The sequence below is a fragment of the Cotesia glomerata genome, linkage group LG6, assembly GCF_020080835.1.
Source record: "Cotesia glomerata isolate CgM1 linkage group LG6, MPM_Cglom_v2.3, whole genome shotgun sequence".
NCBI classification, from domain to species: domain Eukaryota; kingdom Metazoa; phylum Arthropoda; class Insecta; order Hymenoptera; family Braconidae; genus Cotesia; species Cotesia glomerata.
Genome location: NC_058163.1, coordinates 12557915 through 12571551, shown reverse-complemented (window position 1 = coordinate 12571551; position 13637 = coordinate 12557915). Strand labels below are relative to the sequence as shown.

At 34.8% G+C, this 13637-nt stretch overlaps 1 protein-coding gene across 3 annotated transcripts in view; it reads right to left on the bottom strand.

The window, feature by feature from the left end:
- The window catches only part of LOC123266848 (synaptotagmin-7-like), a 286342-nt gene that overhangs the window by 77722 nt on the left and 194983 nt on the right, over window positions 1-13637 (bottom strand). For all 3 annotated transcript variants that reach the window (XM_044731296.1, XM_044731298.1, XM_044731297.1), the window contains 2 exons: window positions 2497-2637; window positions 2260-2407 (listed from right to left, as the gene is read on the bottom strand). In XM_044731296.1, the coding sequence (XP_044587231.1) occupies window positions 2260-2407; window positions 2497-2637 (289 nt within the window). The remainder of the gene's footprint in view (window positions 1-2259; window positions 2408-2496; window positions 2638-13637) is intronic.

The following is a 13637-nucleotide window of genomic DNA, read 5'->3' as shown; positions in this document are numbered from 1 at the left end:
AAATAATTGAATTGTTAATTGTTAATAATTGTTTCTCAGCATTACTTTTACAGCCTTTCTCAACTTCTCACGACCCGATCTTTCCTTCTCATGCTCCCCGGTTTCTGGGACACCGAGTATAAAATCCCAGTGGCGCCCTTTTCAAAGAGGAAAGGGGTGACCAATTGGACAGGGCTAACCACCCCGTTACAACAACAAGATCAATTACTAAGAATTAGTAGATAAACTGGTACAAGGTTAATTAAATTTAGAATGCAAACAATATTAAAAATATCTTGTAATAGACCGAGACTTAAGAAATAACGAAATCGCGATCACCAGGACGTCCGTTCAATCTCAATTCCAAAGCAAGACTGTCTTTTCCAAAACTATTCTCAAATAATCTGCCTGCTGCACATTTCTCTTTTACTTATTAATTTCATGATACTCCTATCGTCCCGGGATCCCGACTACGTTGACAACCATGTGCCTACCTAGGCCTAAGCCTACCACAATAAAACAATTTAGTTAAACCTTATTTCACAAAATATTAAAGTAACATTTAAAGTAACAGGACATTTCTAAAAATTACTAAAAATAGCAATATCCTAAAGATTATTCTCATCACTTCGTCAGAAAATACTCCACTGTACTTTATTCTCCGACATATATATATATATATATATATATATATATATATATATATATATATATATATATATATCTACAGACTCGGTAGAAGTCTGGCGCCAAGTACCGTTCAAACGCCAGCCTACCGAGTACTATACCGTAAGCAGAGCCTGATTTTAGGGTTAGAAAATTTTATATATTTATTATAATAATTATATCAAAAGTTATGTTTTTTAATAATAGACTACATCTTAATAAACTGTTAATCATTTACTTTTTACATACTTTTAAATGAACTCTATTTTTAATTAATAAATTTAAGCAGCACAAACTATAGCAACGTAAATTTTTAGTTTTAGAACTTTTTTCGGTGCAAAATCTGACATTCATAGACTATAAAAAATGCTTATGTGCAGTAATTTCATAGGTAGACCGGAAACTCCAGTCTAAAATTGAGTTTTAACATCTTCTATTTCTACACACTAGAGTGCGACGCGAAAAATTTTACATACACTGTAATAACTGGATAAGTAAACTTTAGGCGCCAAGTTTTAGAATGCCAGACGTAACCATGGGATTATCTGTTTCGGTCATTAAGGGCCAGATTTTTCTATACAGGATTAAAATTATTATTTTTCGTAAAAAATATATTTATAATAATAATTTAAGGATGTGTCCACGTTCATAAGACTCATTTGAATAACATTGACACTTGACAAAAAAATGTGAAATCCGAACAAAAACAGTTTCACTGTAAAAAACCGCGCCAAGTCCACGTTCATAAGACTTCGAAAAAAAATAATCGTTTTTTACAAAAAAATATGAAATCAAAAAAACTCCAAGTACTGTTTATAACTTTATTAAAAATATGAAAAAAAGTTAGTAGCAAGTTTAAAACTTAATGAAAATTTTTTTTAACGTACTTGGCGTACGTCATTGAGTACCACAAATTTTTTCGTGAGCGATATTTAATTTCATGTGCACAAACATATAGAAAACGTTAATGTCTTAAGTTCTTAAAATTTGGGGTACTCAATAACGCACGCCAAGTACGTTAAAAAAGATTTTCATCAAGTTTTAAACTTGCTATTAACTTTTTTACATATTTGTTATAAAGCTATAAACAGTACTTGGAGTTTTTTTGATATCATATTTTTTTGTAAAAAACGATTACTTTTTTTTTCGAAGTCTTATGAACGAGGACTTGGCGCAGTTTTTTACAGTGAAACTGTTTTTGTTCGGATATATATATTAAAGTAACACAGCTATGTGCATTAAACTAATACATTCTAGTGTTTTGAAGTAACACACCTACATGTTTCAAAATAACACACATATACTGTGTTAAAAAATAACACACCGGGAAACGTCGTAAAAGTGACTACAAGAAAATAATACATTTATGTGTTTTAAATTAACATACTTAGTTTTGCAGTGTAAAGCATAACTCAGCACTTCATTCTTGTAGCGTTCACTAAATTCAATGTTTCAGTTCATTAAATTCTTGAGTAAAGAATTTTTGATCTGATTAATATTTTTTTCCTTTTTTTTTTTTTTTTTTTTTTTCAGTAAATTATAAATATTATTCAATAAGGAATGATATTTACTTTACGGAACTAAATTGTATAATGTTATTCGTTTTTTGCGTACCTTCAAAATATAGAGTTTCATTCCATCGAGGATTCAAAGTTCTTCGCTTGATCTTAGTTTCAAGTCTGTGTTTTTTGTCAGGTAGTAAAGTTACTTTGACGTAGGGATCGGATGTACCAGATAAATCTTTGGCGGGAAGATCTTTACCCTACATAGAAAAAGCAAGTCAAGTTTTGAATCAATATACAATACAATACTTCAGTACTATTCGGATCTATCAAAAAAAATAATCAGCACCTGTATAATCCGTAGAACCAAAGTAGTATTTTGATAATCATATTCTAAGCTGAAGTGAATTTGTCCAACGTTTTCACTAGGTTCTGCATTGTCAATGTACATATCCACTAATGAAACTGATCTGCTTTGCATGAATGCCTTCTGAAATTATAAGAAATTCATCTTAATTTCTCAAGTGAAATCGCAGTTGAATAATATAATAATAATTCAATTCCGAGTGTCTCGTCACGCAGAAAAAAATTTTGTTAAGATAACTTATTTATTTATTTATTTATTTATTTATTTATTTATTTACTGATCATGGAGATGATTCTCCTTTTGACCACAAATCCAAATAATTACAAAATTGTTGAAAATACATAGGTAGTAAGAAACTGATATAAGAATAACAATAATAATAAAACTATAAACAAAGTAATATTAGTGCAAAAGTAGCAAGTAATCACAGACATTTTCTTCGCATTCAAAATCAAAATCAGGTTTACAATCAAGTGCTTAAATCATACTGACTCTTTTCTAACTCTAACAAATACAAATAACATTTATGACGGAAGTTACCTAGAGTCTTAGCTGATGTAATAACAACTGGTAGATTATTCTAAAAATTACAATCAGTAACAATGAAAGATTTATAATAAGTTGCTGTACGCGCAAAAGGCACCTGCAGTGAATTTGTTTTACCTAATTCCCTACGACCTGAAGCACTAGTTTTGTGTAATAACTGGTCACCGAAAAGACTTAGACGTATTAAACAAATCGCCTTATAAAACTTACTAGCTATTAGTGGTAATCTTCGGTTTGGTGGCTTTAGCCATCCAAGCGCCTGCCGATGCTTCGTTATATGCTCCACTCGGCGTATTCGTAAAACGAAACGCACACAATTGTTCAGCGATACCAACAGCGATCTTTCAAGCTCAAATTCGTTAATACACAAGCACAATAATCATAAATTGGCAAAACCATACCAGTAATAAGTTTTCTCTTTAACGCCATACTGAGTTGTCCATCATTCATTCGTATTCTGTACAATGCTCCTGCCGCTCACTTCTTAATACTAGCAATATGCTTATACCAAGTAAGAGTACAATCAAAGACTACGCCCAAATACTTGTAGCTTGTAACAAAATCTATCAATCTTTTATCTAAATATAATCTTAAATTTTCTATGCTCGAATTAACAATGCACACATTTACCGCACTGCCAAATATCATTGCCTTAGTCTTTAATACATTTAAACGCAGCCTATACGCTTGGCACCAGTCTGAAACACACTTAATATCTTCATTCATGTAAGAAACATATTTATTTACATCAGCTAGCTTACAACGCAAATAAATAACCATGTCATCTACATATAATAAATATGAACAACAACGTAGACATTTTGGAAGATCATTTATGAAAATGGAAAAAAGCAAGGGGCCCAGAACGCTGCCTTGAGGTACTCCAGACTTAATACTAATCCAATTTGATCTTTTGTCATTAATGACCACCAACTGGACTCGTCCAAATAGGTAGGAATGAAACCACTCTACTAATTTTAACGAAAACCCCAGTCTGACCAACTTTGATAACAATAAAGAGTGATCAACTGAATCAAATGCTTTCGTTAAATCCAAAAAAACTGCAATTGTAACCTCACCCTGATCTATTCCTAATCATATATTATCAGATAACCTCAAGACAGCAGACTAAGTTCCCATACCCTCTTTAAAACCTGTTTGTCTATGATCCATCAAATCATGCACCTGAAAATACTTTATAGCCTGATCATAAATAATTCTCTCTAATGCTTTTGATAGTGCACATAACAAAGATATTGGATGGTAGTCCGATGGCAACGATGGGTAATTAACTTTCGGCAAAAGTATTACCAACGAACACTTCGAAATTAATGGGAAAACACTATTATTAATAGATTCATTGAATAAGCACAAAATCACTGGCAATATCCCATTCAGAATGGCCTTGTATTCTTGAACTGAAACACCATCCAAACCTCTTGCATTTGTCGAGATACGCTTGATAGCCCTTTCAACACTAGTAATGTCAGTATTACTCAAATTGAACTGCAGCTCACTCTCAACGATATCTCCCAAGTCAAAAATCAAGTCAAAAGATCCTTTATTAGTCAGCCCAAGGCTATCTATCTCCCTCCAAAATAATTTTGTCCCGCATGAAGACTCAAATTTACGCTCTAGATACTTAGTCTTTGATGACGAAAGTCTCCGTTTAAAATCACGTCTCAGTTCCACATATCTAGCAAACAGAGATGTCGAGTTACGGCGTTTTGAAGCACGACAGCACGCATCTCTCTCCCTCTTTAAGTTGCGCAATTCAACTGTCAACCAAGGCATCGGAGGACGATTCACCACAAACGTCTTCTCTGGCGCAACTTCATCCAAAACATCACTTATTAGTTCGTTGAAAGCATCTAGCTTCGAGTCTATGTCCGAACTCGTATCAAATGCATCCAAATCGTAAGAATCCACAAACTCTACTGTTTTTTTGGCGTCGACATTTTTCAAAGATCTCCTGGTAACTGTTACTGGGCCAGCACGTAGCATGTTGTACGCAAATGAAACATAAATAAGATCATGTCCCGATAAGAACGGCTGCGCAGATTGGCCCCATGCACTTACTTTTGAAAAGTCGCTTATTGCACACACATCAATCCACGTGTCTGAAGTCTTCGTATGATGAGTCGGCTGCAGCGGAATTATCTGTAAACCTTGAGAGATAAAAAGCTCTCTTAATTCAACAGAGTCATGAGTTTGCACCAACAAGTTTGTGTTGAAGTCGCCAACAACACACGTAAACTCATATTTCCTAATATGCCTCATAAGCTCGCTCTGAAGAACATCAAAAACATCTACTTTCGAGGGCCTATAAACTACAACAACTAGCATTTTTGGCTGCAATTCATTCAATACTTCCACAAAAATAAATTCTGGGACACCATCTCTCGGTAGCAACGCCAACGTGGCTACCACATGAACTGACAGGCCATCACGAACAAATAGCGCAACACCGCCACCAACACGTCCTCGTCTGTCTACACGAAACACTGAGTAGCTATGGAGCCTAATTTGAGCATCAGTGACTACATCCTTTAACCATGACTCCGTGACAGCAATCATATCATATTTACTTCTATGAAAAAAGTTTCTAAATTCATCAGTATGAGTAGCTGACACCAAAGATTGGGCATTGAAACAGCACAGATTAACAGTAGATATTTTGGACACACTGGTTAAAATTGATTACTCTTCAAGTGTTGATCCTGATGAATGCATGTTAATGTCTGATAAATGCTACAAAATAATAGAATCTAAATCCGTAGACGACAATATCTTAATTGCCTTCTACGAACGGTCTTTGCGAATAAAAATAGCATCATTTGCAAGCCAGACGAATTTGCGATCAACATCTGAAAACTTTTTACATACAACATCACGCAGTTGCAGTAGCTCTCTCGGAATTTTCTTATTAATGCTAACTTTACTAGCTGGAAGGGTGGCATCAATAGAAGACGCTAAAAGATCTGGTAGTTTCTTCCTCTTTTTAATCATTAAAGCACATTTTGCAACCGATGAAAGCTCTAATAAGATTGCATGTGACCTATTACCAGTTCCATCAGACAAATTACCCGGCCTCCGACCCATACGCTGTACTTGAATAATTTCAGCGTCAGTCAGAGGGACATCCAACACATTAGCCAACGCTGGAACAAATTCCTTCCGCAATCTCCGCGGATCAGTAGTAACCTCAGTTTCAGGAACTCCTGTCACAACCAGCTGATTCGCGACACTCAAGCACGCTACACGTAGCATAGCAGCACTACTCGTCCCCGACATTGACTACATAGATGTACTTTTAGTCTTTTCTTCTAATACTTTAACTCGTGAATCAATTTTAGCAATATCTTTCTGAGCAGCCTCGAAGGCTGCAGTACTTTTGCCATTATGCTTAGTAAACTCATTTCGCAACTTCACCTGCTCAGCTTTAAGATCAGCAACATCATTAACAACTTCTTTGACAGTTTCTTGCATAACTACTAGCGACTCAAGTCTACTGTCAATCTTGTCCAACAACTCATTAACACGATTCTCAAACGAGCAGCAAGGGCATTTCTTAGTAACAATCGCCTGAACATGAACGGGATCCGCCAAATACTTAGTAGTTACACAATCCAAGTGAAAAGTGTGCGCACATTTTAACTGAGTTGTAACCATATGCGTCTCCCTGGTAATCTCAAGATAACAAAGAGCATACTTAGACTTAGACATGTTACAAAGAAATCAGTCCATGGAGTAGTCTCAAAACACAACATACCAGCGCAGCGGTCGCACAATCACAATGAGCAGAGCTCAGCAAATTATACTCTCGTAGCTCTATGCCACAATTCCGCAGCACATGGACTGCAATATTTCACAAGCTAATGACAACGTAATAACTCTACACTTGAGTTTAACTATTAGCTCAAAACTGCAAAAATCACTAATTTTCAACAATTTTTATAAAAACAATTCAATCACTAATGTCTCAACAGAAAAATATCAAATATCTAACAAAGCTGTTGTAAACACGTCTTACTCGTCAGACACTAGCGACACCAATTACTTAAGATATGTTGTGGTAACAAATGAATTTGTTAACATAAGAATAACAAATGATATGTTAAAATAACAAAATTTAGGTTATAACAAGTTATTAATATGTTATAACCACAAACCAGTTTTGTTACCATATAATTATTATATATAGCAAAATCTTTTAGTTTATTCGACAAAATACTTTAATTGGTATAACAAATTTTTTTGTTGGAACGGCAAAATTATTCTATTAAAATAACAAAGAGAATTTGTTGGAGTAACAAAGACAATTTGTTGAAGTAATAAAGAGAATTTGTAAGAATAACAATGAGAATTTGTTGGAATAACAAATAAATTTGTTACAGTAAATATTATAAGAATACATTTAAAAAGTAACAAAATCACTTTGTTACAGCAACAAAATCATTTTTTTGCAGCAACAAAGTCATTTTGTGATAGCAACAATATAAATTTGTTAGAGCAACAAATTGATTTTGTGATTTAACAAACTGGTTTGCTAGTACAACTTGAAACATTTTGTTAATGCAACTAATGAATTTGTTGCTATAACTATACTCATTTGTTACCACAACATATTTTTCAGTTAACCCGTCTTTTGTTATTTCAACAAAATCGTTTTTATGCGTGTTCTATAAAGTACTACACTATGATGCTATCAAAGGGCACCACTAGTGTAAAATTTTCAAGACATCGATTTTCTTTGCATTTTCCGATTGTTTATGGGGTAAAGTACTCAATACCCGCCCCACTTAGTAGTTACTTCTCTAATAATATATTATTGAATAAATATAGTGTTCTAAAAAAATATTTTAAGATTGCCTCCTGCTTTTTCAGTACAAATAAAGATCACTACAATTTCGAGCGTAAATATCATAATATAAATGAAATATAAGTATGTAAACCTCTTATAACTTTTGAACGGTTGAACCGATTTCCTCGCGGTTGGTGCTATTCGAAAGGGCTTGGCCAAACTTAAATTTTCTGTCAATTTGAACCGATTCGGACTGATAGATTTTGAGAAATTTCGAGAAATCTCAAAAAAAATTTTTTTCAAAAGTGGTTTTTTTGGAATAACTTTTAAACGGCTCTACCGATCGATTCCAGAAACTAAAAAACTAAAAAAAAACTAAAACTAAAAAATACAAAATTTGAAATACTGTTTTTTTAGAATAACTTTTTACCGGCTCTACTGATTGATTCTACAGATTTTTTTTTATCTTCTATTCTCACATTTATTGATATAATTTATATATTAAATTAAAAAAATGAATTTTGTTCCATTGACAGGTGCAAAACTAACAAGAAAAGGTTCTCAGGTGTCCGCCTCCAATTTCAATGCCGCTGAAATATGTTATTCTACATCGAAATCTAAGAGACACGTATTTTTTTGATCGGCGGAAAAACATTTTTAGGGGGTGAAATCCACCCCCAAAGTTAACCCCCTTAGAGAGTCAATTGCAGGTTTCAAATACTTGCAGTCATTTTTGCAAACGACCAAGTGGGTCATAATCTACATGAAAAATGATGAAAAACATATATAAATGGATTTTAGAAAATTAATATCAAATAGTTTTTATAATCAATAAAGATGACAAAAGTTTAATAAAAAAAAAGTACTCATTATTTTTCAACTGGACCAACGGCGATCGAAAGAGCTCTTAAAAATAGAAAATACGTGTTTTTTCATTAATTATGGAAATTTAAAATTCAAGATTTAAATCATCCTTTATTGATAATTACTTTATCACACTTATCAGCAGTAATAATTTTATTTCTTCTTTTCATTATCAATTCTTTTTCATGAAAACAATACACACAACTATAGTTTGCTAAATTACACGTTCTTTTCTCTCGATCTAACATAATATTCATCTCGAAGAATCTAAACAAAGTCATCAGATTATTTAATAATATAAGGTTATAAGAAAACTAATTTATTTTCTGAATTATAAATGTAAGTATCAAGGTCTATGAGATGTTACGTAAGCAATAATATTATTAAGGAGTTCACAAAAGTCAGTTAAATTAATATTAAGACTTGGATTTCTTGTTATCTGACAATGAAGATGACAAAACATTTCGTAATTCAGATAGTGATAATTAACATTATGTATTGTATTTTCCTAGCTTTAGTAGAAATAACTAGAATTATCATAGAGTGTAAACATGGATATTAGTGCCTGTATAAATTTGATAATATAGATAGGAAATAATTAAGAAGTTGAAAAAAATATTTTCTAGCAGTTGAACGGTTTTTTTCTGTGTGATATCATTCGTCTCATTAGTTCCAATATGAGAGTGAATCCCATGAACGTAATTCAATTACTATTGGCTACATTTCAAACAAAGAATATTCCAAATTCACCGATAAATAATGAAGAAATACAATTGAAAAATAGTTTAGAGAGTATATTAATGATAGCTATGAACGAGTATACCGGAATTGAAGCAATACAAGAAGAAACTTTACATTTTGGAGAACCAAAAATTGTGGAGTTGAAATCGCAGAAGATAATGAATATGCATCCGCACTTTATAATCTTGAATCTTCTAACGACGCGTGTACCACAGATGAAGAAACTTTGAGTTATGACTACAAGTTACGAGCTGTTGAATATTGGCAAAGTGGGAAAAAAAAGAATTTGAGTATAAATTCTGATAAACAAAAGTTTAAAAAAGTTGAATCAACTCAACAGTTGAGGCGATGGGCACATCAAATAAACCAGGGAGGAACATATAAAAAAAAAATAGCTAGAATTTGTGCTTATACATTATAAAAATTCAACGCTGCTCTAGATGCTGGTATGATTGTGCACGATTCAGACTTACAAAAATTTTTATTTTTTTTTTTTTTTTTTTTTTATTTATTTAATTTATATGCCAAGGCAATAAGCCTAATGGCAAGTACAAAAATGTAACAGTTTTATTTAATCACGTAAGTATTATAATCTAAATTTAGAACTTTAAGAGAAATAATTCTATGTTCATTGAAAATAAAGAAAAAATAACGTAATACATAAAGATACATAGTCTAAACGATACTGTGCAAAGTAAATATAAATTTATACAGAGAAATAATAGTTTATATAATAATTAAATAGTAAGAGGTTGATAACATAATAAATTGTCAACAGTTTGCTTCTTTGTTCATAAAAAATTCATGTTTTATTTTTGAAAATTTGAAGTGACGATGAGTTGGTAATTTCTGTTGGTAATTCCTGCCACAGACGAATAGCTGACACCAAAAATGAATGCTCATTGACGATGGTAGAGAAATTAGGCATTTTGAACGTATTATTGTTTTTTGCTGCAAGTCTGTTTGATCTCCTGATTTCAAGATCTTTATTTGTGAATAATTGTCGTAGGAATTTAGGTTCACCGGTTCCCAAAATTTTATGTCAGACAAGCTAAAAAATATTCCCTTTTTGATTTAACACTGAGCCATTTTAGAGTGTGTTTATAAGGTGTAATATGCTCATCTCTTTTTACATTAAAAATAAATCTTATAGAGTTATTCACTATCCGCTGTAATTTCTTATCAAGTCGTTTTGATAGGTCTAAGTAAACGATGGAACAATAATCGATAATTAGTAACCAGAGGAGGTAAATAATAATTGTGATGTGACATTAGACGGATCGATGATCATCTGAGATCTACCTGAGAGGTAAAACTGAAACCAAAGGATAGTTTCAACCGAAAAACTAAGTTCAAACATCGTGAAATGGGCTTTACAAGCTAAAAAATTAATAGAATTTGATGACTTCCGGTTTCAAGCATCTAAAAAGTGGTAATAAGATTTCAAAAAAGCTCATCGAATTGTTTCAAGAAAAATAAATAAATTTGTAACATCGAAAACTATTGAAGATAAAAAAATATTAATGGAAAAATCGAAAGAATTTGTTGGAAGTGTTAAAAAAAAAATTGTAATTTATGGTCTGTCAAACACTTTTAATTCTGACCAAAGCGGGTTTCAATTAGAAGTGCATTCAGGAAGAATTTTAGCGGTTGAAGGTGACAAACAGGTTTAATGCTTGGTGCAATCAGTTCCTTCTAGAACTCATAGTTACACGATACAACCAACTATCTCTGCAGATGGAAAGCTTCATTCTCCATTATTTCTGGTTTTAAAAAAACCAAGTGGAAAATTTGGTCCAGTGGTTAAAACAACAACGTTCAAAACAGATAATGTTTATGTAGTACCATCAAAATTTGGAAAACTCACATCAGGTAATTGATTGCTTAAATACCGATAAAAAAATTTCCTTTTTGTAAATATCATTTTTAACTTCCCGCTAAGAAATGTGAAAATTTTCAAAAATCGGGAAGTTATTGGTTTTACCCCGTTTTTCGAAAATCGAGTTTTCATCAGATCTCGACGTTTTGAGGTCCTAGGAAGCTTCCCTGACTATTCCCGCGAGGGTGTCTATATCTGTATGTATGTATGTGTGTATGTATGTGTGTGTGTGTGTGTGTGTTTTTTTTTTTTTTTTTTTTTTTCCCTTAGGAGGGAGAATCCTTTTTACGGATTCTAGGCATAGTTGTTTGGCCTGGATATGTGGCGACTCGACGCAGCGTCATACTAAAACTCGACACTAACGCCCCTACCCACTAAACCCTAAACCCCTTTTCCTTCTTTCCTCTAATCCCTCATGGAAACCGCCGTCAGGCATTACTTCGTGAAGGGAGGATCTAGCTACTGCTCTTCCTTCTGGTGGCTAAGGTGTTAACTACCTTCCTTCTATCTTCTGCTATTTGCTCTTCTTCTTTCGGTGGAACGCAAGTCTTTAAGGACTTCTGTTGCAAACGTGTTGGTAGCGTTCCAGGCAGCTTCTGATGACAACATTGCTTCCACTAGTGAATCTGGTTGCATTCTCTGGTTCAGGATCCTCTCCAGTTCTTCACGCTGTGGATCGAAACGAGGACATACAAAGAAGACGTGCTCCGCGTCTTCAGCAGCTCCTGGGCAGGACGGGCACTCCGAAGAGTCATCGTGCTTAAAGCGGTGTAGATACTCTCGAAAACACCCATGTCCCGACAACATCTGCGTAAGATAGTAATTGACCTCACCGTGATTCCGGTTAAGCCAAATGTCGATCCGAGGTATGAGACGGTGCGTCCACCTACCCTTCTCTGCAGCATCCCATTGTAGTTGCCATCGGCCTATGCTCTTCTGCCGTTCTTCAATTCTAAGTTCTTCAGGGCTCAGTGCAGTTGACCTTTTTCGTTGGTAAAGGGCCCGTCTTTCCTCTGCTAGAACTCTAAGAGGTAGGGTTCCAGCAATGACGCACACTGCTTCTTCTGATATAGTGCGGAAGGCACTAGCTACTCGTAGGGCACTCAGTCGGTATATTGGTCCAGCTTTTCTCCATGATTCTTGGGTTTCCAGTGCATCAGCCCAAATGGATATTCCGTAAGTGAGCACTGATGTGACTACTGATGACAATAGTAGCCTCCTGCTCTGCATTGGGCCTCCGATGTTAGGCATCAGCCGTGCGAGACTAGCCCTCACTACTGACGCTTTGGCACTGACATGTTCCACCTGCTGCTTGAAGTTGAGTCGTGCATCCAGCATCACTCCCAGATAACGGATAAATGGTTGTGATGTGATTTCTTGTTCTCCGACTCTCAACTTGATGGTTTCTACCGTTTTTCTGCTGGTGATGAGCACTGCCTCGGTTTTATGCTTGGCTAGTTGCAAGTTCATCATGTCCATCCACAAATTGACTCGTCTGAATGTAATATCAAATGCCATTTCTATCTCTTCGAGGTGCTTTGCGACAATCACGACAGCTACGTCATCCGCATATGCTACAAGTTTGACTCCCGTAGGCAATGCTATTCTCAGGAGGCCATCATACATGATGTTCCATAGCAGAGGACCTAAGACTGATCCCTGTGGCACTCCTCCGGAGATTTCGTACACTTCCGTACCATTCGTCGTGTCATATTTCAGGAGCCTGTTCGTGAAGTAGCTCGCTACTATTCTGCGAAGGTATCCTGGTATGTTTTTTCTTCTAGAGCCCGCATAACGCAGTCCCAGTTAGCGGAGTTGAAGGCATTCTTGATGTCCAAAGCAGCCACCAAGCAGTATTTCTTCTTTCCACCCTTCCATCTCGTTCCGGCGATTGCATCCTTGGCTATATCAACAACCAATTTGATAGCATCCAGAGTTGACCGTCCTTTTCGGAAACCAAACTGGTTCTCTGCTAGGAGTGGATCGACTAAAGCCTCTATTCTCTGATGAATTATGCGCTCGAATATCTTGCCGGCCGTGTCTAACATGCAGAGTGGTCGGTAGGATGACGGTTCTTCCGGCGGCTTTTCCCCTTCGGAAGTAACACTAGCCGTTGCTGTTTCCACTTCTGGGGAAAAGTCCCTTCCTTCAGGCATGTATCGTAAACGTCCAGGAATAATGTCGGTGCTGCCCTAAGGATTGATTTCAGGGCAATATTAGGAATTCCGTCCAATCCCGGCGCCTTATTATTCCCTACTCGATTTCCTGCCTCTATCAACTCGTCCAACG